The sequence below is a fragment of the Sorex fumeus genome, unplaced genomic scaffold (genome assembly GCF_029834395.1).
Source record: "Sorex fumeus unplaced genomic scaffold, SorFum_2.1 ptg000045l, whole genome shotgun sequence".
NCBI classification, from domain to species: Eukaryota; Metazoa; Chordata; class Mammalia; order Eulipotyphla; family Soricidae; genus Sorex; species Sorex fumeus.
The window spans coordinates 18,191,121-18,218,577 of NW_026606102.1; the positions used below are offsets into that span (position 1 = coordinate 18,191,121).

At 46.8% G+C, this 27,457-nt stretch overlaps 1 protein-coding gene across 1 annotated transcript in view; it reads left to right on the forward strand.

Moving 5' to 3' along the window:
• AGBL4 (AGBL carboxypeptidase 4) overlaps positions 1-27,457 on the forward strand; it is a 1,380,022-nt gene that overhangs the window by 1,210,811 nt on the left and 141,754 nt on the right. Inside the window, exon 7 of the mRNA XM_056122279.1 lies at positions 21,336-21,425. Within this exon, the coding sequence (XP_055978254.1) occupies positions 21,336-21,425 (90 nt within the window). The remainder of the gene's footprint in view (positions 1-21,335; positions 21,426-27,457) is intronic.

Here is a 27,457-nt window from a genome sequence, read left to right on the forward strand (position 1 = left end):
GCTACCCTGGCAATGTTCAGGGGACCATGAGGTGTTAAGTATCAAGCCAGCGATCAGACCTGGGTCAGCTCCAGGCAAGACATGTGCCTGAGCCCCTGTACTATTTCGCTAGCTTCATTTACATGCTCTTTGCCTTAGTTTTAATCAGTAATTTCCTGACTTTCCTAATCTGATGGCCACTGTATCTGTTAGATGAATGTTGCTTTTTTACATTAGGTATAAAAGTTACTTGAATTAAGTTAGTTGCTACTCCTGTCAGACACAGTGGATGGCCAGATAGTCTGCTTCTTTCCCAACTCATCATTTTTGTCCACTGTCACAAATCATGAGGAGTCCGGGTCAAAGGTCAGCCTGGTGCCCGAGGTCAGATCTCAGTCTAAAGCTAGAGTACAACTCTGACAGGCTGCAATATGGGCAGCGATGTGGCCTTGCTTTGCCTCTGTCTTCCTTTTCTCTTTTCCCTGCTTCAGACTAATTAGTAGCTGCAGCTCCTTGGAAGGCCTGTGTGGGCTCTCACCATCTTGATCCAACAGGAAGAGCTCATCCCATAGGCGGTTAGAAAGGTCCAAGAACCCTTTGTGGTGAGCAACACAGTCAGGGGCCAAAACAAGCCTTGGGGTTCCCAGTGGCTGCCCACTGAGTAGAGGGAGCTTTCTCTCATGTCTTCACAAGCTCTTCCCCAGAGCAGCGTTGGGAATCTTCAGAACTGTGCTCATACTCTGAGAATGTGCAGAACCAGTGAAGTGATTTTTTTTCTTGGATGCATATTCTAGGGCTCAGCACAGCGGTAGGGCGTTTGCCTTGCACGCAGCCAACATGGCCGACCCGAGTTCGATTCCTCCGCCCCTCTCGGAGAGCCCTGCAAGCTACCGAGAGTATCTCGCCCGCACGGCAGAGCCTGGCAAGCTCCCCGTGACGTATTCGATATGCCAAACACAGTAACAACAAAGTCTCCAATGGAGACGTTACTGGGCCCGCTCGAGCAAATCGATGATCAACGGGAGGGCCTTTACTTTACTTTTACTATATTCTAGGGCATGGTGGAAAGTCCCAAAACTGTCACAAGGACTTTCTTCTTCACTTGTCAAAGCGCTGCGTCAACACTAGGATGGGGCTGGCCTGATTCACTCCCCCATGTAGCAGAGTGGAAAGTAATTACAGTCAGTGTGGGTCTGGTAAATCAGCTGTTGCCTGGTACGTAATTAGAACTAATGCTCCGTGGCTCATCAGTAAGCTCCAACCTCACCTGCAGATCAGTGGCTCAAGTCCTGACAGCTTAATGTTTTTTCTTGTTAAACCACCTAATGTTGTTTCTTGCCAAACCATCTAGAATAAGAAGGCCCTGGAGGGCGGCAGTTCCAGCTCCCCACCTGCTGCTCTCCGTGAGGTCCACCTTGCATTCCACCTCTGCACCTCTGCTGGAGTATTGCTAGAGAGATTTGGGGGACTCTCCTATGATTCTGGTCTCTTCCCGGATTCTGTTCCTTGTCCTTATTCTGAGTTAAGTGTAGGACGGAGAAGCTCAAGGTCGAATGTGATTGAGAAGACTTTGAAAGACCTGTGTGTTAGGAGCAGCAAGAAAATGAACTCTGAGGATGCTAATGGAAGTGTGTGTGTGTGCGCACGCGCACTTGTTGACACCTCGTTCTGGTTTTTAGATGAATTCAGGGACATCGGGTTCTGGTGAGAAAGAAGTTCAGCTTCTTGGGGTCAAAGCAATGGTACAACGGGTAGGGCGTTTGCCTTGCATGGGGCCAACCTGGGTTCAATCCCCAGCATCCCATATGGTCCCCCAAGCATCACCAGGAGTAATTCCTGAATGTAGAGCCAGGAATAACCCCTGAGCATAGTTGTGTGTGACACAGAAAGCAAAAAAAAATAAAAATGTTGTTCAGCTGCTCCCAGAAGCTGGAGCAAGCCCTGTGAGACTGACTTTGTACAATGCCATGAGCAACAAGAGAGAGATTTCTGATTTCTTGAGTTAACCAAGTCCATGGAATCACCTAAGCCTTGGGAATTACTTGAGTGGAAAGTATCAGCATCTTTCATCACAGCTGTCTCAGTCCTGTTTTAGAAAAAGGCAGAACTTTGAAGTGGATGGGGCTACACTGTCACGGAAATGAGCAGGAAGGTGCGGCCAGAGCCTTTGACTATAAATCCAATAGGAGCTCTTGCTGCTGCTCTGTTCTTTAGATGCCCTTTCAAAGGCACCTCCGGGGATGGACGGCATCCTGCTGTGCAGGACACAGTGGTTCTTTACATCTGTAAAGTGCTTTAAATCTCCAGCCCTGTCACATGTGACCACACAGGGGTCCCAGCAATTCTACTGAGTGAGGTGAACAAGGGTGTGGTCCCTATTCCTCTGGGACCAAACCAAGGTTCACAGGGGTACAAGATTGATCCAGCCTTGTACAGCTGAATAGGAAAGGGCAACTGAGCATCCTATACTCAGTGTAAGCCCAGCATGCCAGAATTGCACCTCCCCTTGGAGATCAGGTCGTTGACCATCTGGGCGCACATGCTGTGTTTCTGTTTCACAGATGGAAAAGCTGAGGAGACTCCCAAATTTGCGTCAAAGAGCCAGAGGAGGCTGCACTCTCTGTGTCTGTCTGCCCAGGTGACCACGCACATCTGACCCAGGCTTCCACCACAGAAAGCCCTGAGTTCCTAAAGAGAGATGAGGGTGCTAGGAGGGCTGTCTTCCCAGTGGCCCTCTCCTTGGCATGCCGTGGGTGAATCTCTCTCATCCTTCATGCAGTCTTCCCATAACCCCTGTCTATGAGCACAGGTGTCATGCAGTAGGGGGAGAGTTCTCATCCAGAGATCTCATTTCATTATAATTACCTCCTTCTTATAGTAGTCACACTGGGGTGGGGGCACTGGGAGTCAGAACTTAAGCATATAAATTTGGGAGTGACTGGGAAATTCAGTCATAAACACCGCCTTTATGGTCCAAATATTTTCACTGATAATGTATTACCCTATTCCCCTACTCTACTACCCCCATCCTGCCATATGCATGCACACACACACACACACACACACACACACACACACACAGAGAGAGTCATCCTGTCTCTTGTCTTATTTGCGTGAGTTGTGAGGGAGTCTTTACCAAAGGCCCCCCCATGAGTTGACAGCCCCTTTCCCTTGTCTGAACCTGCTGCTTGGAATTGTCAAGAGGTCAGATAGGGGGTCTGTGGAGGTGTGGAATGTCAGCCTGGGCCAGATATTTCTGGGAATTGGAACTCGGACATCATTTCCACCCTGACCCCAAGGCAGCCCAAGTCTGGACCTCCCTCTCCTCCGAGGGCTATGGAGCCCTGTGGCTCTGGGTCCCTGGATAAGGCAGAACCACCAGCCATGCTCACCCTGGGCAGGAAACAATGGAGACTGAAACTCAGTCTCCATTTGGCTGTGAGCCAAAAGCGTGAGAGCAGGAAGAGCACCTCAGGGTACCTTGAGATCCCCATTTGGAAGACAACAGCTTTTCCACACCAACGGGACAGCAGATGTGCCTCCCACAGACCATGGCCCTTCTGATACCAGGAATGGTCCCTCTTATTTCTTCCTCAAAGCCTCGAAAGGGCAGGGATCCCCCACACTTTGCAGACATGACAATGGAACTCAGAGAATGGATATGGCTCGTCCATGGACAGACAGTGTTCCTAGGCACTTAAGTAAGGAAAGGTCAAAGTGCTTCAAGTTAGTAATTTCCAGAACATTCTGACCAGAGGATGTATGCACTAGTTTCAAAAATTACAGATTCCCAGGCTCTTTGCTGGAATCAAAAAGGTTCAGGGTTCTGGAGGGGTGTCAGGGGACCTGCGATTTTAAGGCTACCAGGTGATTATTACTCATGCAGGTTTGGGAATCAGCGTGTTAAAGAGCATCCCCCACTTGTTATCTCCCTGCCCCCAGCCAACCAGGAGCTAGGCTATTCCCCTGAGAAGACTTCCTTGCCTCATTGTTGTCAGAATGAGGTCTGTGTCACTCACCATTGGCCCCCTTATTAATATCTCAGAACATGACTGGATATCAGAGCCCCAGGCCGGCTTGCCAAGACTCCCAGTTAAGTGCCTTCACCTCTCATGATTTGGGAGGATGGGAGCTGACTATCTCCATCTCCCTCATCTTTCAGCTCATAGCCTGAAATTCCTCTTTCTGTTTCGAACTTGCTGGGGCCAAGTTGCTAGACGCATAGGATGTGGTTGGGTGGTGAAGTAGCTGGAGTCAATTGTGTTGTGGGCTGTACTTATTTATTTTTTTTTTTGGGAGGGGGGGTGCATATCTGGTGGTGTTCAGGGATCACTCTAGGTGGGGCTTGGGGAACTATATGGGATACCAGTGATCAAATCTGGGTCAGCAAGTGCTTTACATGCTGTACTATCACTTGGGCCCCTTTGTATGTTTGTTTGTTTTGGTACAAGTTCAGCTTCTAGCAGTTGTATCTTTCTAATCACCAGGATTGTTCTGTCTGTAAGAAACACAATACATCCCAATAAAGAAAGCCAAACAAATAAAAAGTTCTGTCCTGCGCTGCTGTTGCATCCGCAAAGTAGCAGGCCCCATCTCACCAAGGCCTTACAGCCCTAGGAACTGCGCTGCACATTAATTAGAAATCCAGAGCCCTGGAACCAGGGAAATGACTTTGTGCTTCAATTTAATTTGTTCTCTCATTTTTTGACAGAGTCAAAGTTCACCTTCCCCGTTTGAATCTGAAAGCAAATTATAGCTGTGTCATTTTTATATTGATGTGTCCAGGCTAAAGATCGTTGGCAAAGATTTTCTTCTGGGAACCAGGGTGGTTAATGTTGTTTTCTTTCAACCCATTTAGCAAACACTAACTCTGAGCTTACTGTGTGCTGAGGGCAGTGGTACTGGTCACTGGGGGGAGCCGCAAGGAGGAGGTGCAATGGCATGTTGGGTTTGGGGGAAGGTGGTTAGGAGGGTGACTGTGGAGCAAGGGGGCCACTGGACAAGGGCTCGCAGGGGTCTCTGGCTAGCGATCTGGGGGTGGTGGAATGGTTAATCAGGGAGAGAGTAATAGTCTGGGCTCCACGTAAGAGCCACACCTGGACTGTGTCGTACTTCACACCCGAGCTATGAAGCACTCACTGAGCAGGAAGGTGCTTCATTTCCATCTTCTCACCTTCCTCTGGAAGATGTAGCAGAAGAGCTCCGAGCTTAAGGACCCTGGTGACAGGGGATCAGATCCTGTCTCACTCGCTGGCCAACCCTGTGACCTGGAGCCAGTAATGGAGTTTCTGATTCTTAGCTTCTTGCCTCATGGAAATGGGAGTGTTAGGAATCAACCCCTCGAGGGGTTGAAAGAAGAAAGGAATGAGCTCACTGGGGCATACAGAGGTGGGTGTGAGAGGTGGAGGAGCTGGGTAAGGTACATCACCCTTTGTCAGCTCTGGTATCCCTGGGCAGGCCCATAAAGGCCTGTGTCTTCCTTCCCTAACTCCCTGAAAAGCTTCAGAAATGTTCATTTCAATGAATGCCACACAGGGAGCCTTGCCACTGCAGGATCTTAGCCTGAGCTTGTGCCACTCAAAGACCCTCAAGCTCTTGACATGATGACTGAAAAGAACTGAAAAATCCTTCTGACTCGCTCACCTTCCCCCCACTCCATAAATATGGTGGCTGGTAATGAGAGGCTCTCTGCTCTGAGTAGCCTTATTGGATCACCCAGGGATGCCTGTGGTCTCCTCAGTCAATGCAGGGCTCACTGTTAATTTCCACTATCCGTTCCTGTGCCTGTCTGCCCCACCACACACGGTAGAGGGGGCAGGGCTTGAGAGAGAATGGACTGAAATGATGGAACTCAACCCATGGTCCAAGATCCCACAAATAGAAAGTTTTCCTTCAAATGTGACAGGTAAGAAAGCGGGGCTGGCTATTTTGAAAATATTAATGATTTCCAGAATTGAAAATGCAAATAACTCCACTTGGCATTAAGGAGGGCTTTGAAAGGGCACCATGGGCGGGGGGGGGCTCTGAGAGGAGATGGAAGATGGGTATTGAACATGTGTGTGAATGGGTATGCATCACTTAATCACTTAACTTCCCGTTAGTCGTCGATTTGCTCGAGCGGGCGCCAGTAACGTCTCCATTTGTCCCTGTCGCGTGCTAGTGTAGCCCAATGGCATCCCTTCGCTCCGGGAACATGGAGGGCCTCAAACCGATCGTTCATGATCTTGACAAAGAAGTCTGTGCATCTGGTAGGTGGGCGGCCACGCGGTCTCTTGACATCCCGTGGAATCCAATCGGTAACAGCTCTAGTCCAACGGTCGTCTTTAAATCTCATTACATGACCAGCCCATCTGATTTTCGACACCTTGGCAAATGAGACAGCGTCCCTGATCCTTGATCGTCGACGGATGTCAGAACTCCGGATTCGTTCTCTCATTTGAGTGAAACGTGATATTCCAAGCATAGCTCTTTCTATTCTTCTTTGGGAGACCTGAATGGCGTTCTCATCTTGTTTGCGTAGGGCCCAGGTCTCTGAGGCATATGTTAATGCAGGAAGAACAGTGGAATCAAAGAGATGTGCCCGGAGCCGGATGTTCTTCGTCCTCTTAGCTATTTCTTTGACGTTCTTGAAGGCGTTCCAAGCCGCTCTCTTCCTCCTGCGCAGCTCGGGTGCCAGGTCATTTGTCATGTTGACCTCTCGACCTAGGTACACATAGCTGTTGCATTTAGAGATGGTCGTTCCATTGAGAGCGAATGGGGCGTCAGGAACAAGGGTATGCATATGTGTGTATAAATGTGAGGGTGTGTATGGGGTTTGGATGAGTGTGTGTGTCTGTCTCTGTGTGTGTGTGTGTGTGTGTGTGTGTGAGAGAGAGAGAGAGAGAGAGAGAGAGAGAGAGAGAGAGAGAGAGAGAGAGAGAGAGAGAGAGAGAACTCTCCTGCAGAAGGTGAGAGTGAAGCCTCTGGAGAGCAGCATCCTCAGAGCTTCCTTTCCAAAGCAGCCCTGCCTTGTGTCTTTTCGCTCCTGTTGCTGTTGCCCCGATGTGGTGCCGCAATCACTCCGTCACAACTCAGACCCAGGTCCACGCCATTTACAACCCTCCAGCCCGCACCATATCCCAGACAGAGTCCAAGGCAGAGCTCAGATTCATCCTAGAAGCTTTGTCCTAGCAGCCTATAACACTGATCTATAAAAACACCCTCTGGAAATATGTTCTTGTAAATTAAGCTTTTATATTTTATTTGAGAATGACTTCATTCAATCCAATTCTCAAAGCCATTAAGACAGTAGGTGTGTGTATAATTTTCCTAACTCGGGTTAACAGGGGTTTATTTCTTTAGTCAGCTGCAGAAATATCAATTATGGAAATAGATGCAAATAGCTCTTTGCTTGCACCCCACTCTGCAAGCCCCCCCCCCCCACCTCCCCACCCTGCCGTTCCCTCATGCAGAGCAGGCCCCACTGAGAGGACTTGTCAGCCCAGTGCCCAGTGGCCTATCTGGCTAATGGGATATTGACAACCTGCCTAGTCTGACACTAAAACTTCTTTCACCAAGAACTTGGCCTATCCAGTTTTCAGGTATCATGCCTCAGGCTTTAGCTGTCTGCTGTGGTCTCTGTTCCATTGTGGAGGGTGGGTCATGAAGCCATTGATGATGTTGTATTCTAGAATTTAGTGCACAGGTAAAGAAGTTACTGAGAACTGATCACATGCTTTCCTTCACACTTGTGTAAATCCAATTGACAGTGAGATCTTGGTCAGCTCACTATCTTTCTTGGTGCCTTGGTGATAATATCCGAGTGCCTTAAATTACATCATCATCATCAGCAGCAGCAGCTTCAATGATGACAGATACGTTCTATCACCTGCTGTGTGATATCAGGCAGCATCTTCAGCATTTCTGTTCCTTCCCAAGATGAAAACCTCCTCATTGGAATGGAAATTAATGACAACAGAGATTGTTGGTGTTAAGTGCAGTTGATGGTTGGTTAAGCCACGTGTGATGCTGCATAATTTTGATCCAGGACCATTAATGCCAGCTGGCTTCATGAGAGTTCATATCGTTTTGACACAGTCCTTTTGTTTCAGCCACATGGACACAGCTGTCTGACACAGCTATGTTGATATGGCGACATTTTGACACAGCTGGGAAAACAAAACATTACACCTTCAGCTTTAAAAATAACACCAAATAATGTTTCAAGGAGACATCTCAGGCCACTGCCCTTCATCCCAGAACGTCCTCTGCCCCACCCCCATCTCCATGCTGGCATGAGGCTCAGGGGGAGGGGCCAAATAAGCAGGTCCCATGTAAGGTGGTTTTGAGGAAGGCAGCACAGTAAGGAAATAGAAAGAGAGCAGGACAAGGGGCCCCCATGAGGGTGGGGAAGGGGGTCTGTTTGCTGCAGTGCCGGGCATTTCCAAAGGTGGTTTTACTTTTAAACTCAGCCATTGCAAGGCACTTACAACCTAGTAAAATGTTCTTCTCCAGTTCAGAAAAGAAATGAATCCCAGGGAGAGATGAGCATGACAGGGCTTCTGCACCACCTACCCCCACCCCAACAATCACTCTTATGCAGTTGCTGTAATAGTGGGAGAGGAGGAGAGGACAGAGCAGGAACCCTTGACTCACCAGGGGTGGAGTGGGGGCAGCTTCCCAAGGAGGGGCTGCCAGAGAGCTTAAGAAGGTTTTGTGGACTGATCAAGAATGACAACTACTAGTTGGGTGTTACCATGGGACAAGGGATCTTATCAGTGCTTTAACTGATTTAGTTGAAACAACATTCCAACAGGGTGGATATTGTTAATGCTCCCATTTTACAGATGAAAAGATTGAGATGCCCAGAGGTCGAGCAACTTTCCCCAAACCAGGCAGTCAGCATGTGGCAGAACCAGAATAGGAAATCAGGGGCAGTTATGCTGAGGTCCAACCACAGCCTTGTATTGTGTGGCCTCTCTGTGAGTAGGTGGATAGTGTATGCAGGAACACAGACTTTAATTCATCAGAACATCAGACTGGGGTCTGCTCTGCTCAGTGCTTACTAGCTGCGCACCCTCAGACAGTTTGCTGACTCCACTACCTCATTTAGTCATTATTCAGTCCTCCCCATCCCCACCTCACAGTTCTCCAGAACCAGTCACTCAGTACCAGCCAGGTGTGTTTACTTTAAGTAAACATTAAGTGTATACATGCCATCAGTATGGGACTAGGGATCCGCTGGCTGGTTATAGGACAACTCCTGCTGCTGTGGCTTTACTGATTTTGCATAAAGAGACCCAAGAGGTAAGAAGCCACAGAACCCTTTAGGAGGGCAGAGAATCCAGAGAACCCCAGTGTGAGGCAACATGGTAAGTAAGCAGGTGGGGAAAGAGCAAAGTGGGCTGAGGACAGGCAGAGTGAAGAGCCATACTTGGCTTCTAGGTACCCCAGGGAAGCCACAGAGGGTTGGAAGCATGAGGGTTCTCTATGCTAGAGAGGAGATAAAGGGGCATGGGAGGAGGAACTCAGGCAGTACAGGAGAGAGTTGAAATATTTCAGTGTTACTGGAATTATTTCCCTGCTGAGTGCCAAGAGGGCTTTGTGAAGTCTTTGGTATGCTTGAATTTGATTCTTTACAGTCACTCTTACTTCCTCTTTGTTATTGACCCTCTTCATCTACGTTGGCCTTGTCATTCCAGAGTCTGGCTTAAGCACCTCTTAGATAAGGCAAGGCTTGGTTCATTTCTCTCAGAGCCCAGGACAATCCAGTTTCTCTGGCACCTCCGAAGATGTTTTGTTGAGAGAGGGAAAAAAATTACACTCTTTAATAGAAATACTTTTCCTTCATTAAATGAAATCTCCAAAGCCCAGTAGCATTTTCAGTGCTTATATAAAGATGCCAGTGGGGATTTGAGATTGAAAGTGGTATTTTTATACAAGTCAATGAAGATCTCAATAGAAAAGAAAGAACACTCTTCAAATCTAAATTCCTCCAGCATCTGGCAAGATGGAGCTGGATCTTCAGATCTTCGGCTCTGGGCCAGGCTCACATCACTCGCGGTGCAACCGGGGAACATTTCCTAGAGCACTTTGTGCACTCGTCCATACTGGTTCTCTGTTTGGAAAATGTATTATAGTGTCTTTCCACGGCTGCCAGTATCCCACTTGAGTTTCTGTTCACACCTCAACTCTGAGAACTCTGGACAAGAACTGGGAAATGCCCGGGAGTCTGAATCTGAAGCAAACACATGCATGGGCACCCGGGGAATGGGCTTTCCTGCAGAGGTGTTAGAAGTAAGACTGTGTTCAGGAGAACAAAACCCTGGGTTCTTGGGCCAGGGAGATTTAAGATCCTCTCCTGTGACCCTGAATCCCATCTCTGGTGTGGAGAACTCATTCCTGTTCAAATCTGAGTTGGAATCCCACCCCTGCATGACACCCACCCCCAACCCCAGCACTGCTGGATGAGGTGCTGATGCTACCTAGGATGAGCATGTCTGCATCCTTGGGTCCTGGAACTGAACCAGCTGGGGCCTGTTTAGCCAAATATTCCTGAGAATGGCTTTCAGGCCCCCTAACACTGCATGGGAGGCCTCATGTCCCCCCTTCCCCTGCCACCAACACCAATGACTGGGTTTACATTCTAGCTGTGACTCCTGCTGTCTGGTGCCTGAAGCAGCACATTGAGGTTCAGGTTACTGATCTGTGAGAGGAGGAACATACTGCACTACTCATCAGGCCTGGGGAGCTTTGCATCAGGAGGTAGGAAGAGCCTGGCTAGGAAGAAAAAAAAAAAACAACAACTGTTCTCCAGTTGCCTCTCACCTGGCTGCCCATTCCAGTAATAGCATTAGTACTCTGGCAATGGCTACTCTGGTTGCCTATGCTTAAGCAACCGCCTCCCTTAGTTCCAATTTAGTGACTTACAATGACAATTTTCTGCAGGTTGATGAAATGCTGCAATCTGAATGTGCCCGTCTGTTGAATGCTGTCTAGGCCTTCAGCAAAGCGGATATGTCTCATGCGGATGAGAAAAAGGAGATAGAGCAGACTCAAGGAGAAGGAGTCCCCTTGGAACGACACAGAAAACTTTAAGAAGTAGATGTTTTCTGAGCATGATCCCTGTGCTGCTGGGACAGGTCTTGGGAGGGGAGAATTGTTACACCCTAAATCCGGGGTGGGTCAGATCATCACACAGTGCTAGGAGCATTGCAGGGCTTGCACTTATCATGCTCCTCAACAGCTGGCAGCTTTCATCCCTTGAGCTTCAGAGGTCCTTTTCAAAGTCTCTTTCAGACTTCAGAGTCTGGGGGTGTTCCACCTCATCTCTACCAGGCCCGCCTTGTGGAAGACAGGGCTGATGGGGGTGGGGCCCAGCAGACACTCCACAAATGGCATCTATTAGAAGAAGAGCAGGTCTGTGCTCTGCCTCCAGCATCCCTGCCCCTGTAGCCAGCGTTGCCCTGAAAGCAGGAGAGGGCTCCTCTGGTGACGAGCAGGCGGGCTGAACTCTAGCCTTTCACTGTGGAAAAATCCATTACAGAGAAGTCATTTGTCAAAGCCAACTGTTTTGCTGCTTTAATTTACATATTTATCAAGTTTGATTAGAATGTATTGTCTCCACCGACTTTCATCCTGGCTTTCACCTCTCCTCGCCCTCTTTTCCTGGGGAAACTGTTTTTGTTGTCCTTGTTACAAAAGGGCACGACGTAATTCAATTTACATTTGCTAATAAGCCTGCAACTGAAGCTGGTGAGGAGTTTCTGGTGGCTGGGAGAAAACTCGTAAGGCAGATCTCGCATTGGGGAAAGCCTGGGCACTGGGTTCTAGCTCAGCATGTTCATTCAGCCGAAGGGCAGCACATGCTCTACAGTGCTTGCCTCAAGATTTCTTGAGCACCTTTTCTGGGAGCAAGGCAGCAGAAATAGGAAATGGCAAGTGCTTAGCCAAGCCTAGGCTCACTTGTTGCTGCTTAGGATCTAGTGGTCTCAGGCTTTGTGTCTGTCAGTTCAGATCACAAGACCTCTCTTTGTAGGAACCATTTTTGAAGGTAAATTGTGCAGTGAGTTCATGGACATCTACCCAATCCTTGGTTAATTCTTGCAAGATTCCTCTGCAGCTGATGGAATGATCCTCATTTTGCAGATGAGGATGTAAATGGTCTCAGAATTAGGAACACATGTGGCAGAACTTGGCTTAACCATTCCTTTGTTCTGGCATTCCACTTTAGAGCATAAAGCCAGGCTTGATCTTCCTTTTCCGTCCGCCTTTGAGCTCCTGGATGGCAGAAATAGCATCCAACTCCTCTTCAGATCTTCAGGGAGCCACCCTTGGCATGGGGTCAGCGTTAGAAAATATGTGCTAAATTGAACCAAAAAACAAAATCCGTCACGCTCTGGCTTGGAGGGTTCAGATCTTCCCTACTTCCTTCAGCGGCCACTGCTGGAGGCTGGTTATAACTCAGTTCCTCTACCCCCCTCAGAGTCAGTCTTCCCTCTTCTCAGGAGTGTAGGAGAGCCCCCAGCGGACTTCCTCCTTGGAAAATGCCTAGCCATAGCAAAGTGTTCCCATCTCTACTGGCCGCCGCAGGACATGGCCATTGCCTCCTGGAATAACTCTGAAGGGCCCACCTGGCCCAGCTCACCATAGGGTTGCTGGAAGACTCTTCTGAGAACACCCCCATCCTGCAAACCTCACACCTCTCTCCTGCTCAGCCCTGCAAAGAAAGGGTACTATGCAATTAACTCATTCCACCTGAGGTTCCCAGAGTATCCAACTCCCACAGGCAGCTCTGAGGTCAACTTTCTGGGAGTGCTTTGAGATTTTTCCTGGAGATGAGACAGGAGGGGGCAGGAATCATCCTCCTTTCCTAAAGGTGGTCTGGGCCCACCCAGGGTGCTGCCTAGTCAAGGAGGTTTTAGCAACTGTTGAGCCTAACTGAGGGTGGTTGGATGGGGACAGTGATACTATCTCATGACTTTCCTAACTTCCTGAGAGGTATCTGCTGAGAGGCTCAGGGCACCCATCTGCCTGGCATTGTCTGAGGCAGTCCAGGATGAGGAGAGGAGGTTCTGGACCTTGGAGCTTTCTGACCCATTCCAGACTGGCTCAGGTCCTGAGCCGTGTGACCTGGGGCAAGCTCCTTTTCTATGGTGACAATGAGAATGTCAGTATTTGGTGACCTCTCTGATGCACTCTCTGGGCTCCCTCACTTCTTTTATTTATTTATTTATATATTGGTGGGCTGGAACGATAGCATAGCGGGTAGGGCGTTCGCCTTACAAGCGGCCAACATGGCCGACCCGAGTTCGATTCCTCCGCCCCTCTCGGAGAGCCCGGCAAGCTACCGAGAGTATTCGATATGCCAGACACAGTAACAACAAAGTCTCCAATGGAGACGTTACTGGGCCCGCTCGAGCAAATCGACGATCAACGGGAGGGCCTTTTTATATTGGTGGGCTGGAACGATAGCATAGCGGGTAGGGCGATTGATTGCCTTGCACGCAGCCAACCCACGTTCGATTCCTCCGCCCCTCTCGGAGAGCCCAGCAAGCTAACGAGAGTATCCCGCCTGCACGGCAGAGCCTGGCGAGCTACTCATGGCATATTGGATATGCCAAAAACAGTAACACCAAGTTTCACAATGGAGACATTACTGGTGCCCGCTCGAGCAAATCGATGAACAACAGGACAGTGCTTCAGTGCTATGTATTGATGAGGTCACAACTGGTGATGCTCCAGGGCTTAATCCTGCTTTGTGCTCAGGGATCAATCCTGGAGGGACTTGGGGAACCCTATGGGGTGCCAGGATCGAACACAGGTCCTCTGCCTGTAAGGCAAGCACACTATCCTACTAAGGCTCTGCTCCCCTCCCTCATTGCCTTTTAATGCCAAAGGAAAAGCAGTTTTAGTAGGTGATGGGGACGTGTGAAGTGTTTCAGAGTTTCTCCTTTCCCCAAAGGCCTGGGTTTCAGCATGAATTCCTGCCAGGAACATAGTCTTCTCCGTGGTAATCTGTTCCCTGCCATCGCATGGAGGGAAGAGCATCTGATCCCTCACAGGGAGTCTCCCCACAGATGTGAGATTGGAGCCCAGCTGAGGCTCTGTGGCCCAGAGCACGGGTCTGGAACAGAGGGAACTGAAAGTGCACTTTGCCAACAGCGTTTCTCCAGCTCACCCAGAGCAGGGAGAGCAGCTGCTGGGTCTTAGGTGAAACAGAACCAGCTTGTGACTCTCAAGCCTGCCTGGGCAAGGTACCCATGATTTATGACCAGATTAGGAGTCCAGATGAGCTCTGTGATGAGAACTCATCTGTTTATTTGTTTGTTTGTTTTGTTTTGTTTTGTTTTGTTAGGTCACACACCGTAGTGCTCAGGGCTTACTTTTGACCACACTCAGGGATCACTCTGGGGACCCTATACGGGGGACCATATAAGAAAGGCAAGTACCTTACCCACTGTATTATCTCTCCAGAACCTTAAAATGAAAAAAAATTGTTTTGGTTTTGGGGAAGGAAGAGCTTATTCAGAGGAAAGTTAGAGCACTGTGTTCTGGACAGACTTGGAAAGCCTTTAAAAATTAAAAAAAAATTTTTTTGGTCGGGGGGGTCATTTCAGGCAGTGCTTTGGGGCCCTCAGAGCCACTCCCTGGAAATACAAGGCCCACTGACATCACAGGGGTCTCCAGAGCTATGCCTATGTGGTGCTGGGATTCAAACTCAGGTTGCAGCACATGTAAAGTATGTACCCCTGGCAGCTGAGATTTCTCCCTGGGTTCTGGTGACTAAGTAGACTGTGCTCACATACATAACTTTACTCCCAAGAAATCATGGACCCTTCAGTGATGTGCGCAGCTGGCTGGTTTTGATGATCACTGCTGGCAGAGGGGTGCACTGGCATCTGGTGGGCAGAGGGTAGAGGAACAGTAACATTCTGGAAGGCACAGGACAGTCCCCTTCACAGCACCCACCCCATCAAAGGAATCCACAGGGCTAAGAAAGCCTCTTGCTGCGGCTTGTAAATGGGAGGAAGTTAAGTCTCCCTCTTAGTGTTTATGGAGTGAGCTGGGGCTTACTGTTCTCATTTTGTAGATGAGGAACTGAGACTCAAAATATGCAAGTGATTTGCCTAAAGCTTTCGAGCCAGTGATCCGTGGGGTCCAGATGGAGTCTGTCTGCCCACCAGCGGGCTTTCTGTGACCCCTTCAGGGTTCAGAGGATACATAAGGATCCGTGTCCTGCTCATGGCCCTCATCCAGCTCTCCTATAGATCCGTGCTGGCACCCAGTCTCCTAGCTGCACCCACTGGTTCTTGCTGCCCCCGAGGAAGCTCCATTTGCTCATGAAAGCATAGACAAGGAATCTGCACCCTGAGCACGTCCCTGCTGTAATCCCCAGCTCCTGCTCCCCCTTTATTGTCAGTATCAGCAGCCGAGTGATATCCTCACATTACCTTCCACATGACATGTTTTGTAGGGGAACGTGCAGAACAATGGCGCTGATGAAATTAGATCAGCACAACATTAGCACTCGGGTTGGCCTAGGACAAGGCGCGGATGAATGGCAGCTTCTTCCCTCCCCACTCTGACGAGATACATCCGAGCAGAGTCTGGAAGGCTGAGTAGGAGGAAGGCAGACAGATGAGATGGGGGCTGGCATTCTAGGGAGACGTGGCAGCAAGCACAGGCGCGGAGGTGTGGGGGAATGTTCTTGCTAGCAGGGCTGGGGCAGGGTTGGCGAGGTGAGCTGCTACCAGAGTTGGGGTGCCAGGTAAGGGAGGCTGACTTGCCCTGAGAACAGCAGAGAGCTGCTGACAAGCTCCTCTTGTCAGCAGAGGGAGTATACTGGAGCTCCCATTATCGGTTTCAAAGAATCACCTCTGTTGGGGGCAGAGAGACCCAGAGCAAGGCTATTCTGGTGCCTAGTGCACCCTAGAAAGACAAGATCTCACAGCAACAGCCAATGTCTCTAGGGCTCTTTCTCTGGCCCCTTGGTTGTATGGACTCCTTTGAGCCCCAGAGAAAATGACCTTTCTGGTGTATTTAAAAAAAATGCTAAAGGAGTGTTTTTGGACTTTCTGATGGCTTCAGGGACCATGAAGTTAAGGAAATGAAAAAGACTTCAATGCAAAAGCACATCTCTTTCACCTTCTGGAAAGCTCCCCACCCCAACACATACACATACATGCGCGTGCGCGCACACACACACACACACACACACACACACACACATATACACACACATGATTCCAGTTCTTTGCTCACAGGACACCTCGCAATGCTATAGGACTGTCAGCAGAGATAGGAGAGCAAAACTGACCGTGTGAATTTCTATCCAGAGAGCCCAAAGAGCCAGTGCCTGGGACTATGGGCCTCTTCTCGAATTCCTTCCAACCACAGATTCACTGCTATTTGACCAAATTCATTGAGTTGAATCTCTCTCTCTCACTTCCTCCCTCCACCCCACACCCCACCTCGCCCCCAAGGTTATGGCTTAACTCCATCTCATTGTCAACAGATTTGATGATTTGACACAAAGTTTATTAAATTCTATGATCTGGGGTTAGGTGGGGGGGAGGGGTGTAATTATCTCTGGGGGGAATAATTACTTATCACTGTAGCCCAAACATTACTCTAGAATTCAGCATCTAAAAAACCACAGACAGATGTTTAGCATCTCTCCATTTCTGTGGGTCAGGAATGTGGGGGTCATAAGCTGTGGGCATGGGGTGCAGTTGTCTGGCAGGCCTCGGACCTGCCCTCCAGGACCTAGCAGGGCTTGGTTCCTTTGGCTGTTGTCTGATGACCCTGCTCTTTACCAGGTGGACCTCTCCACAGGCCACTGGAGCATTCTCATATCAGGGCAGCTAGATGCCCTCCGAGGAGTGACTCCAAGGCAGAGAGGAAGCTCCAAGGCGCAGCCAGGTTTTTTCTTTATAACCTAATCTCCAGAGTGATGCCTATCACTTCCCTGGTGTTCCATTTGCCAGAGGAAGACTTAACTCCAGCCTACACAGGAGGGATGTAATTGACAAAGAATCCACGGGTACATTTTCAAAACCACCAAAGGCCCTTATCTAATCCCCAACAGGGGATCTGACCCAAAAATGAAGATAGTAAATTTGAGATTCATAAAGACCTAGGTTTAACACTGCCTCCTACATTTGCTACTTAGACAGCTTAGACAAAACATCCCATTTTCTTGGACCTTCATCTTCTAACTGATGAAATGGGGATAAGATGAGGACTTTGTTGCGTTGCTGTGAAAATTCAGCCAGGCCCCACAGAGAAGGTGTGTGCACAGAGTAAGTGTCAAATGAGTTTTACTTAATTGCTCCCATAACTACAATAGCTTGTGCTTCTCCACAAGAAACAGAATGGCATAGGAGAAGCATGGAATTCACTGTAGGTCACCCTGCCTGGGCAGGACCTCTGGTGATACCAGTCATGAGCTGTGAGGACAAGGGCATAACACTACATACTCTTTGTATGGTTTTTGATAAAATGGAGATAATAATAGCCAGTGCCTGGCCACCTAATCAATATTTAATAAATATTTGATGAATAAGGAAATAGTGTATAATGGAAGGGTATAATGACAAAGGGGTGTGTGTGTGTGTGTGTGTGTGTGTGTGTGTGTGTGTACTACACAAAGCACATCTGACTTCACCCCTCCTATTCACTGGGAAGGCTGCAGTGGCCTCCCTGTTGCACTTGAGGATGGAACCTCCTTTGTGTCCTTGGGTGTCACCTTCAGCAGCTTCGTTTTACAGGTTGTTCCCGTCTCATTGTTCAGCTTCTGTTCCTCCCTGGCTTTGTTCACGCATGCTTCCCCATCAGCCCTGCTGCCTCGCCAAGAATATGTTTAATTGACTTTGTGTGGGTCTGGGGACTCAGGGATGGAGGGGGGTGGGGGCGTTCATGTCACACCACCTCAGAGCTGCTACATTACCTTAAATTGATTTCGCAAATGAAAGCTAAAAGCTAAGCAAAGGCGACCCATCCATTTTGCCTAAAGATGATTATAATGCTCTTTTACGGCCTCCTAAATGACAAAGCAATTTGTTACCTGCCTGCATCAACATTTGCTTATATTAGCACCCGAGATGCTTGATTTTTATTAGCCCCGCGTTATCATTTTATGAAGACGCAGGGGCTCAGTAAAATTAGTGTGCAAATAGGATGCCCATTTTGCATTTCCCTGTGGTCAGCAGAAATGCTGAATGCAATTGAGTTGATATGGGGTCAGGGGAAACATCCATAAAGGTAGCCTTCACAGAGGGCTGTGGGAGTGTCATTCATCATTTCTGTGCTGCTGGGATAGGTGGGATCAGTGTTTGACTGTATTTCTTAAAAGGATTTGGTGGCATTTTGATATTTTTGTCTTTTAAGTGAAAAAGCAATGTAAATACTAAGATACTAGCTCTACTTTGCCCAGCAATAATAGATGAAGGCTGACTCTCCTGTGTACACTGTGGATGGAAATGAGGTTGCTTTCGCATTTTTTATAATCTTAGTGGATCGAGGAGGAGAGAGGGTAGGGACAGCAGGACCAGACTACAAGCTGAGCTCAACTCTACCGATGCTTGCTGTGAGACTTTGAGCTGGTCCCTTCCCTCTGAACTTGAATTTCCTCACAGTTAATGCTGTGCCCATCACCAGAACGTGCTGAAGATTAAATAAGAAAATATGTGCCTCAGTTTCTTCATAATCCATTTTAGTATTTTCTAATTTATTTGTCCAAAAGCCAATTATTATTTACCTCTTCCATGCTGGATCCTGGGGAAGATATCAAAAGTGCAGTTTCACCATGGGGGAGGTGGTAGGTCTATTCTGCCCAGGAAACAGTCAGGGCTGACTATACACCCTGAATGAATGAACATTCATTCATTCATTAAGGCTCTATTTGGGACTGTGTTTAATGCAGGGGCCAGAGAAGGCCATGATGCTCAGGCCTACACACACACACACACACACACATGCATGAACATACACACATATACACGCATAACAAGCTCGTGCATGCACACACACACACACACACACACACACACACACACACACACACACATTCCCTGTGGTGCTCGGGAGAGTGGAGATGCATCCAGTAATGCTTGGGGAGCCATGTGTTACCTGGCATATAACCCCTGTACTATCTCTCTGTCCCCTTTTAGAAGGGGGTTTAAAAGAGCTCTTTTATACCAAACTTGTTTAGAGAAGATGAGCTTTCTCTCTCACTCACTCTTTTGTTCTTATGGGTATCTAGCATGGAGCTGAGCAGGAATGAATTCTTGCATGCTTGAGCTCCACTACCTACTTACTGATTTTTCAAAAGCCCAGAGTTAAGGAAGCAGTGACCTTGCTTTTCTAATGGTCACCCCAGTAGACCCTGGTGAAGTCCCAAACCTTACGAAGCAGGATGAATAGTTTTACCATTCTTTTTTTAAATCTCTGACATTGGTGCATCGATAGTTGGTGTCAGAAACCACATTAAAAATGACCTGTCTCTAGCATTCCAAAAGCTGAAAGCCTGTTTAATTGTTTCTCGTTGCCCCCTTTGTGTCAGTTCATCTGCTAAGGTAGACGGAATCCTTCAATCCAACCTCCCTCAATATTTATTTCTGACTTTCCATGAGATCGTTAATCTGTCCTAAATCAGGGAGTCCTTCTGTCCAAAGTTCAAGAGCCCCCTCTGGCCCTTTCTGTTTTGGGAATGTTACTTTTGTCTGCTGCTTTTATCTAGTACTGTTTTGGCACAATGGCTCATTTTATTATGTAAGTCAGACTTATGCAGAGGTAGTGTGAGCTTGGGCTTGGTTTTAGACCATATTTTCCTGTTTCTTTTCCTATCCAGTGGTAGTTTAGTTTGGTACTGGATGCTGAATATGGCAAATCACATGTTGTTGGTTATTTGCAGTTTTTCTTCCTTTAAAAAAATTTTGGGTTTTTCATCACCTGAGTAGGAATTTCTTTTTGTGTGATCAATTTAAGATTTATTTAAAATTTTGCTTATATGAATCTAGAGTGGTTTAACCTTATCATGGAGATATAACCCTTCTGGATTCTTCACTAAATCATCAATGAGGACTACTGTCTTGGGTGGTCCCCAACCACTTTTTCATGACGTTGTTGAGATTTGCCCTATGCATACACATCTTGGGACCAAAGAAAGATTCACACAGTCTAATCTCCCTTACAGATTTCTGGAACTCTCTACAGAGTTACATCTTCTCTGGAACTGGTATTGTTTTCCTCAGCTGCCATCCTCTTCTAACTTATTTTTTGGGGGTGGGAGGGAGGTGGAGCTGGGCTGGGGACCATACCTGGCAGTGATCAGAGGCTATTCCTGGCTCTGTGCTCACAGGTAATTATGGGTGGTACTAATGGGTTCATATATGATGCCTGGAATCTAACTGGGGTCAGCTGCAGTAAGAAAAGTGCTTAAACCTATCTATCATCTCTCTGACCCCTGCTTCCAACTGTCTGAACACTAATCTCAGTGTGACTGCCAGGCCTCAATCAGATATTGCTCTGTGCTATTAGGTCTGAAGTCAGTCTCCAGATAAAATGCTCTGACAACCATAGGGCACACTTCTTTTCCTTCCCCTTTGCATGGTTTGATCTTGTATAACTTCTTGCCCAATGTTTCAAAGTAGTTGTTTTGTATACATTGTCTATTTTTTAAAGTTGCATAGGGTGAAAGAAACTTGAATCCTGATATTTCAACAAGACCAGATGAAGGCTTGACTTCTAATCTCAGCATATACCTGTCTATTAAGCTTTGTGACCTTGAACAAGTTCTCAAACTTCTCCAAACGTCAGTTTTAACCTCTGTAAAGTATTAACTGTGCATATTTTATATCACCTAAAAATAATGTATAATGATAGTAGGACTCACATAAAAGGAGCTTATTAAATAGCAGCTGCTACTATTACTAGCATAAAGCACTTTCTTACTCCAATGTTTACTCAACCTTTACTGTGTTCTATGTGACATGTAAACTGGTTTAATTTTGACAACAGCCCAAGGCAGTAATTATGCATGTTATAGATTAGCAAATTGAAGCTCAGAAAGGATGCATTGTTTATCTATGGTCACAATCAGTGGGTCTAAAATTTGACTTCAATCATGTGACCTTTTGAGGTGAATGTAATAGAAACATAATCAGTTGCACTAAAGAATGGGAATTTACTCTTTTAATATTAGGGAATTGGGGACATAATTTACCTATCATTCAACGATGACTGCACCTAATCCAGTGATTTAAGAAGTCAATGGAGAGGCCCTAGACCTACCCCTCCCTGCACCTCCCCCGACCTACTTTTAGTTCTTGCCGAACTCCTGGGCTAAATTTCTTCTACTTTCATTTTTTTTACAGAAAACCTTCGAGAAGGGGCAGAGCAGAAGGTAGTATTTATCACGGGGCGAGTACACCCTGGAGAAACACCCTCTTCCTTTGTTTGCCAAGGTGAGTTGTGGACACCCTATATTTCTACCCTCCCTTCATCTAATTAAATGCACTAATTCATTTTTATTAATTTCAAGCAAGGTTTATTGTCTATCTTACTTATTAGCTATATGTTAGGACATATATCTCTATGTTAGAACAGAAAGATAATGAACAGGTAGGGCTGACTGAAGTTCTCTTGGATGATCAGAGGACATCTACTTTCTTAAATTAATTTTATTATCACTAGTGTTTTACAATAATCAGAAATATGATCCTACGTCAATGTGTGTGCTAATAAAGGGTATTTAACTATTGTAAACCCCATTGCCCAAAAGGGTGGGGAGAGAGGAGAAAAGGGCCTGTCATAGAAGCAGGTAGAGGAGTGGATGTGGGGGATGATGGGAGGGAACCTGGGGACACTGATGTTGGAAAATGTACACTGGTGGAAAGATGGGTGTTGGAGCACTATAGAATTGAAATCTAACATGGAAAGCTTTTTAAGGGTCTCTCTCACCGTGATTCAATAAAAATGTACCCCTCAAAAGGGTATTTAACTTGGGAAGTAAGGCTGGAAAATTACCTATTCTTTATAGTTCTTCTGCTTTGAACATGAATTCAATTCCATGTCTCTCTGTTCCTCAACTTACACTTATATCATTCTAAACGGACTACCAAGCTTTTACAGCTTTTTTCATACAAAAAGTTCTTATTCAAATATTCTTATAGATGTTCTCATACATGTCACATTGGCTAATACTATTCTAGGGCATACAACTATGGCACAAAATTTCTGGGTCATAGTATAGATATGTATCTTCAACTGTCCTTCCAAAATATACAACTTTATACCACCAGCAACACACATCCTTGCCAAGACACTTTGCATTTTTGCCATCTGCTGAGTGTATTCCATATAAAATACATGGGACTACTTATGTGCGGGTCACTGTTCTAAGTTTCTAAGTCTTCCACATATTTTATTTTATTTGTTTTTTATTAATTTAGTTCATTTGATTTATTTTAATTATGCTAATTTTTCCACGTCATAGGAATAACTGTTAACCATATTTTTCCCCTTGAGGAAACTGAATTTTGGAGAAGCAATTTATCTCATTTTAATCTTGCCATGACCATGAGGTTAACAAGATAGGAAAAAAAAAACCCATGGAGGTTAAATAGTTTGAGGGAGGCAACATGCTGTCTAGAATATACCAGGGGAATTGCCATTAGACTATTTTAGGATCATATATTGACTCCACCACTTCCTAGCAACACAACTTCAGTTTCCTCAAAAAGCTAGAGTAGGCTAATAATTCTTCTCTAGGAAGGCTCTTAGGAAGCTGGCACCCTGTCCAAGTCCCTGCCAGGAATGCAGTAGCACTTATGTCTCTTACTATCCCAAGAGAACCAGAGAAGATGAGGCCAGTAACCTGCTTTGTAAATGACAAGACACTAGGCTAATAAACGTGGGCTTCTGTGCTCCATTGCTTGTGACTTCCTTGTGATGATGAGACACAGCTGCTTGCTCTCTTTCCAAGCAGAAGGTTGTACTTCACAGAGGATAGGATTGTCCAAAGAAAAACTGTTCTTTAAAAAAAACCTTTTTATTGAATCACCATGAGATACAGTTACAAAGCTTTCATGATTGAGTTTCAGCCATACAATGATCGAACACCCACCCCTCCACCAGTGTAGCTTTCCCACCACCAATGTCCTCAATCCCCACTCCACCCCAACTCCTGCTTCTATGACAGGCAGTTTCCTTCTTACTCTCTCTCTCTCTCTCTCTCTATTTTGTGGAATTATGGTTTGCAATATAGATACTGAGAGGCCATAATGTTTGGTCCTTTACCCACTTTCAGCACACATCTCTCATCCCAAGCAATCTCTTAACCATCATTGATTTAGTGATCCCTTCTCTATCCCAACTGCCTTCTCCCCCAGCACTTGAGGCAGGCTTCCAACCATGGACCAATTCTCCTGGCCCTTGTCTCTACTGTCCTTGGGTGTTAATCATACTGTGTTATTTTATATTTCACAATACTCTTAAAGGGCAGGATTGGCTCCAGCCACCTTAGCTTAGTCTTCTCACTTCTGAAAGAATTCTCAGTTCCAGCTTCCCCTCCCCAACACTGTCCTTGCAACAACCTCTCCTAGGTCCCTCCTGGTTTCACCAACCCCTTTACTTGCAACCATCTGTCAGTTACTAAACTTGGCAACAAATCTGTTCTCTCAGCTGATTGGATGCAACAATTTTGCCCTTATTTACAAAATGAGAGTGAGTAGCCTTGCCATCAATACCTTCATCTCAGGAGTCAAACCCTAGTGCTTGTCTCCTTTGTAACAATAGTCAAAGGATGGGGTCACCACCATCCTGTTTTCAGATGAGACCCAAGGCACGGAGATGGAGACACCAAGACCATCTCGAGGGCTTTCCATGTGTTAACCCCACACTTCCGAAAAAGAATCTAGCAGTCATGGAGATGTTTGACTCCATAGTCTCTTTCAGTCAATGTTTTTGCTGTGGCAGAGCCTTTTAATGCCTCCTCACTACTACCTTCTCAAAAACAAAAACAAAACAAAAACAAAAGCAAAAAAAAAACCTCCAAACACTTTGGCACCACACTAGCAACCCTCAAAGATCTAGTTCTTGCCAGTTATCTGTCCTTGGCCTCACAACTTAATTTCTGAGGCGACACTTGGTTCTACACTGAACTTTGCATTTTCTGCTCCTCTTCCTAGAGGGTTCTTAGCCCATTCCTTGTCACCTGGCATGCAACTACATCTTCCAGAATTTATTCCAAGAACCTCTGTTAGGCTCTTGGTCTACTCCCTCTGGCTCTGTTCTGTGCCACATTGTGAGCAATCCAATAGCCATCTTTATTGCCTTGACTTGTTAAATATTCAATTTCTGTTTTTTCTCCTCTCTTTAAACCTTGAGCTATTTGAAATCTCTGGCTGGTTTTTTTTTCCTTTTTGGGTCACACCTGGCAATGCACAGGGGTTACTCCTGGCTCTGTACTCAGTAATTACTCCTGGCAGTACTAGGGGACCATATGGGGTGCTGGGAATCGAACCCAGGTTGGCTGCGTGCAAGGCAAATGCCCTACCTACTGTGCTATCACTCCAGCCCCTCTGACTGGATTTTTGAGTGACATTTTCCATGTCTACAAAATTGGGATTATCTCGATCATCTTGTGGGGTTGATATGAAGTTCCAACGTGACACAGGCACTGGGATGCAAAATCTGGGTTTAGTGAGAGGGACCTCAAAGTCTCATGGCCAGCAGAAAGCAGAAAAGGGCTTTGCATCTGATCTGGCTAATTCCTAATCCTGCACATGCTAATTTGCCCCACTCAGGTATGGGAAAAGCCTCATGCTTGCAACAAGAGGGAACTCTGGCTACGCCCCAGTAAGTGGCGTTTATCTCACAGATGAGGATGTGGTGGTTGAAGGTCTATTCAAGGTCACACAGCTGATTTGTGGCAACTGTGGCTCTGCAATCCCCAGCCCGCAATCCTGTTTTCTGCATCTGTAACTCCTTCCTAGGACCCTTTAAGATGGGCATCATTGCCCCATGTTACCCAGGATGGACTAAGTACAAGTCTTTCCCAAAGCCTTCTCAGCCACTGGGATGGCCCAAATCACAGCCTCACAGAGCCAGCTGGATTTTCTATACCTATTCCCTCCATAACCCACCTTTTTCTGTTGATACAGGCAGGATCTGAGGTCTGGAAAGACAACGGTTCAGATGCATTTGGTTCTGTTAACTCTTCCCCATTAACTGGCTCAGTGACCTTGAGAACAGACATGTGGGGCCTGGACGTCCCCATCTGGCTGGGACCACAGTTTTCTCTGCCGAGCTGCTGAAGCACCTGCTGCTGGGAATAGAGCAAAGTCAGGCCACCACAGAGCTCAGAAAGGGGCAGTGTGAAAGGGAATTAGACTTTGGTCTCCTTCAGATTGCTTGGTGGTGGGGCAGTTGACTGTCAGTCACCCCTGCCCCTCCCCATCCACTCTCAAGCCTGGTTTTACCTCCTTGAGGACTAGCTTATGAGAGCCTGAGAACTTCCACAGTGGTCTGGAACAGATGGGCTCTAAAGCTGGACTCCCAGGGACTCCTATGTGATCTAAGCTCCTCTACTGACCCCTGGTAAACTCAGAGGATGTTCCTGAACCTTGCTGCGCCTCAGTTCCTTTGTCTAAGAGGGAAATAGTCATAGGAATCCTGCCATTTGAGGTTGTCACGAAGATTAAATGAGTTAATATCCCAAAGAATCCAGGTTGGGGTCTGAGATGCACAAAGTACCAAGTCAGTGTCACTAGGGGTGTAGGAAGTGTGTTGAGCGTGGGTTCCTAAATCCTTACTGCAGACCCAAATCTGGGTGTGTGACTCTATACTGCATGCTCCTTCCTTCCCCAGAACTGACACCCCACTGCTCTGTTCTCTGGAAACCACTGCAGCTCAAAAAGTTGACCATACTCAGCCTCAGGATTCCTGCTCCCGGTCCTGAAAATGCTCTCCATCGGAGCCTCCTGGGGCTGTTGAGACTACACACGCAGCTGAGTTCTGAATGCAGCTCCACATGCAGTATTAATCAAACCAACTCCTATGGGATAAATGCTCCAGGGTCAAGACATGCCACCTCTGGAGGGGACAAGGCAGTGCTGTGCCTTAGGATGTAGACAGATCTGAGTAGGAATCCTACTTTCACCTCTGTTTAGGGGGAGGGGGTCTTTGCCAACCTGTCAACTCTCAGATTTTCTACTTTCTACATAATGGGGGCAGGGATAGGAGTCCCAAGGAGCTGCTTGGAAGGTTCCATGCGCCCTGCTGCTAGATTCCCAGGTCCTCACCAGGGCCTAAGCTGTGGGGACAGAACTGGCCTTCCCTGAGGGAGCTGAGACTCTGGGTCATCCTGTGGGAGTAAGAGAAGAGGGAGAACATACACACACCTACACTCATACACATAAGCACATAAAAAACACATGTCCTCACACAGAGAAATCCATATATCATACACATAAAAATGTATACACACATAGTTCATGCATGCATACAGACAAACATACCCACACTCTCTCAAACACACACACCTATGCATTTACACATAAACATACACCCAGTGCACTTACATTCACATATATATCCATGTATACTTACACATGAACACACAACTTATGCATCACACATAAGTACCCCATGCACAAGCATACAAACTCATATGTACTCATATATACTTGGTACTTATATAAAAACACACATATACTCACCTGGTATACTCACCCAGTATACACACACACACACACACACACACACACACACACACACACACACCCCTACCAACCTCTCACTAGCACCAGAATCTCCTAGACGGAGCATAACCAGATCATCTTTTTCAGTGAAGTGAAGTGGTAAACTTTGCCTTTCCTCCCTTCATTCTTCTCTTTGCTTTTGTTCCCACTTCAATCACCTCACCTTTTCTTCTCTTCTATCAAGAGAGCTCTTTATCCCAACAAGCTTCATTGTAAGCATAACACTGAAATCCACTAATAGACTGAGTGATGGGAGCTTTTACCTCTCCAAGTGTCTGTCTTTTTTTCTGTGAAATGGACAGGGTTCTGAGGATGAGTGTGTAGATTTGAATATCTGGGCCAGACTTCTTGTGAGAGTTAGAATTGGGGGTTCTTACACCTAGTGGAGAGCAGAATAGGACCTAGCACCAGGCCAGAGGAGGGTCTAGAGTGACTTCTATTGTGTGTCCCATGCTTTGGGAGCTTCAGAAACCCTTAACTTTCTTGCGTACAGCCTGGGATCACATCACTATAGTATAATTGGTAAAGAATAGCAGAGATAAAGCTTATACCGAATTCTCAAGGGAGATCATCACACAGGCATGTATGTAAGTCATTCTGCAAATCACAAGCAATTAGACTCCTCACTCTTCCCCTCTTGCCTTCTGGGAAAGAGCACTACTTCAAAGCTAGTAGTACTTGATCTGAATCCCATGGAGGCCCCAGTGCATGCTGACCTTGCTTCTCTCTGCCTG